Genomic DNA, 3,427 nt, shown 5'->3' with positions numbered 1-3,427 from the left:
GAGGAAGACGAGCTGCAGCAGGAGGAAGAGCAGCTGCTGAGAGAACTGGAGAAGGGAAGGCGCCAGGAGAGGGAGAGGCAGTACCGCGAGGAAGAGGAGCTGCAGCAGGGGGAAGGGCAGCTGCTGAGAGAGGAGCGGGAGAAGAGAAGGCGCCAGGAGCGGGAGAGGCAGTATCAGGAGGAGGAAGAGCTTCAGCGCCAGGACAGAAAGCGGCGATACCGGGATGAGGATCAGCGCCGTGATCTGAAATGGCAGTGGGAACCAGAAAAAGAAAATGCAGTTCGTAAAAACAGGGTTTACTGCAAACGTGGAGAGAATGAACAGCTTCGGCAATTGGAAGATTCCCAGGTGCGTGACAGACAATTCCAGCAGGATCTGCAGTCCCTGCTGGATGAACAGCAAGAGAGAGACCGCGAGCAAGAGAGGAGGCGCTGGCAGCGGCGCGACAGGCAATTCCCAGAGGAAGAACAGCTGAAGCGAGAAGAGCAAAAGGAAGCCAGCAGTCGCGACAGGAAGTTCCAAGAGGAAAAGCAGTTGCTGAGAGAGGAAAGAGAAGAGAAGAGACGCCGTCAGGAAAGAGACAGAAAATTCCGCGAGGAGGAACAGCTGCTCCAGGAAAGGGAAGAACAGCAGCTGCGCCAAGAGCGTGACAGAAAATTCCTCGAGGAGGAGCAGCAGCTGCGCAGCCAGGAGCGCGAACAACAGCTGCGCCAAGAGCGCGACAGAAAATTCCGCGAGGAGGAACAGCTGCTGCAGGGACGGGAGGAACAGGAGCTGCGCCAAGAGCGTGACAGAAAATTCCTGGAAGAGGAACAGCAGCTGCGCCGCCAGGAACGAGAGAGAAAATTCCGTGAGGAGGAGCAGCAGCTGCGCCGCCAGGAGCGCGAACAGCAACTGCGCCAGGACCGCGACAGAAAATTCCGTGAGGAGGAACGGCTCCTTAAGGAGAGGGAGGAACAGCAGCTGCGCCGCCAGGACCGCGACAGAAAATTCCGCGAGGAAGAACAGCTGCTCCAGGAAAGGGAAGAACAGCAGCTGCGCCAAGAGCGTGACAGAAAATTCCTGGAAGAGGAACAGCAGCTGCGCCGCCAGGAACTAGACAGAAAATTCCGTGAGGAAGAAGAGCAGCTGCGCCGCCAAGAGCGGGAACAGCTGCGCCAGGAGCGCGACAGAAAATTCCGCGAAGAGGAACAGCTCCGCCAGGAGAGGGAGGAACAGCAGCTGCGCCAAGAGCGCGACAGAAAATTCCGCGAGGAGGAACAGCTCCGCCAGGAGAGGGAGGAACAGCAGCTGCGCCGCCAAGAGCGGGACAGAAAGTATCGCCGAGAAGAAGAGCAGCTGCAGCTTGAGGAGCAGGAAGAGCAGAGGCGCCGACAGGAACGAGACCGGAAGTACCGGGCGGAGGAGCAGTTTGCCAGGCAGGAGAAGAGCCGTCATCAGGAACAAGAACTGTGGCAAGAAGAAGAGCAGAGACGTCGCCAGGAACGAGAAAGGAAATTCCGGGAAGAACAGCTCCGCCGCCAGCAGGAGGAAGAACAGAGGCGCCGCCAAGTCCGGGAGACCCAATCCCAAGAAGGCAAGGGCTATGGGCGGCTTCTGGAGCCCGGCGCTCGTCAGTTTGCCAACGTCCCAGTGCGCTCCAGCCCTCTCTATGAGTACATCCAAGAGCAGAGATCTCAATACCGCCCTTAAGAGATATTGCCAATATGCTGACACCTGCCCAAGCTTTGAGCACAAGAAAATGAGAAACACTGGGTACCAAGTGATAACTCAGATGTTTCAGGTTGTGGGAAAACTCTCTAATGTTAGAATGTCTTTTCTTCCAAAATCTTAAACTACGCTCATTTTATGTACTTTGTACTCCTGCTTTTTATTCTTCCTCAAGTAGTTCTTTACTGCAAGACGTCTTTCTTTTGCTCGTTGATGCAGATGTGGTGTGCATTTGAAAAAAAATACATATAAATCATTTAATTTGTTTAAGGAGTTTTGTTTGAGGAACGTGTTCATGTATTGCTTTCAGAAGTAACAAGAATAATAATAGGATGACTTGAGATTCTAAACAATGGGTCTGTTTGTTTAATGATTGACCCATCTTGTGGAAAGTGCAGATATTTTTAATGTTCAAGTTGCTATTTCTTCTTAAACCTAAATTGATCTTTGCCTGCAAACAGCTTTTCATCTTTTGTGGCATAAATAGCACAGATTCCAGGTAACTGAATTTTTATAACCCTTGAATAGTGCAGGCGGAGTGACCACTGCATAAAAACTTTCTGTGAAATCAGCCTATTACTGGAAGAAATATCTGTTAAGGATAGGTTTAGCTTTGAAGATTTAGAATTCAAATTAGATTTTTTTACACTCCACTTACACATATAATCTCATGAAGCAAAAATGAGGTGTTTCTCAAACAACTTCAGAGTTCAAATTTTAAAATTGTGTCTGGTGTAGTCTACAGTGTTCATTCTACTTCCCCAAGTTTTGAAGAGTTTGAGAATATTACAAAACTTTGTTAATTTTAGCTTATTAGAAGGAAGCTGTTCAGAATCCCATAAACATCTGGCTTACTCTAGGGCAAATAAGAGATCACAGAGGGCATATTGGGGGTGTAAAAAGGAAAAATGTGTGAACATAGAGGCAACTTTCTAGCGGCCCTTTAACAAGACCCATCAGCCCACAAATCATTTGAGGCCTATTTATAATACCTTGGAAACATTCTTGTTGAAATAATTGGACTGTGAAAAATAATAATAAATGTTTGGCAAATAACTACTTTTGTCTGTTTTAACTCTACGTCAATCATAACTCAAGATGTCATGGTCTGGAAACTAACACAAGTTCCCAATCACATAAGGGCATTTTGTTACCGTTTTCTATGTCCAAATATAAAAAAGAGGGGAGGGGATTCTTTGTTTTTCCCCAACAATTTTTTTGCAGTTAGCCTGAACCCTATTTCCATCTGCATACTGAGATTCTCTTCCTGAGTGTTTTTATTCTTGACCCCACAGCTTTCTATACCATTTCTTGCAGCGACTCACTGGTCATGATAAATACTGGTGCTCCCAATGTTTGTTAATATTTCCTTTAGAGAAAGCAGCAGCTTCTTAGTCTCTGATGTCTGATGAGCCAATAATAGAAAATGGCTTGAAACTTCAGATCAGCACTATAAAAACTGTAGATGTCCTGTTGACATCTACACACAATCCATGAGGTGACTGAGTCAGAAGGTACTTACTAGTAATCAGGCTGAAGTATCGAATTATTATCTAATAATCCAAACACCCCTGTGCTGCCTGCTGGAGCCTTACATTTAGTATCCACAGTTTATAACTAGAAATAAGTCCAAGAGGGCCCTAATCAAAACAATATCATTTCTAATCTTGAGAGTCATGATGAGAAAATGCCCTAAAGTTATAGTCACTCAAAATTT

At 46.9% G+C, this 3,427-nt stretch overlaps 1 protein-coding gene across 1 annotated transcript in view; it reads left to right on the top strand.

The window, feature by feature from the left end:
• TCHH (trichohyalin) overlaps positions 1-2,766 on the top strand; it is a 7,468-nt gene extending 4,702 nt beyond the window's left edge. Inside the window, exon 4 of the mRNA XM_017520084.2 lies at positions 4-2,766. Within this exon, the coding sequence (XP_017375573.1) occupies positions 4-1,692 (1,689 nt within the window). The 3' untranslated portion in view covers positions 1,693-2,766. The remainder of the gene's footprint in view (positions 1-3) is intronic.
• Positions 2,767-3,427: the final 661 nt, after the last annotated feature.

The sequence above is a fragment of the Cebus imitator genome, unplaced genomic scaffold (genome assembly GCF_001604975.1).
Source record: "Cebus imitator isolate Cc_AM_T3 unplaced genomic scaffold, Cebus_imitator-1.0 Scaffold801, whole genome shotgun sequence".
Classification (NCBI taxonomy): Eukaryota; Metazoa; Chordata; class Mammalia; order Primates; family Cebidae; genus Cebus; species Cebus imitator.
The sequence above is the reverse complement of the archived record's forward strand: the minus strand, read 5'-3'. Positions and strand labels throughout refer to the sequence as shown.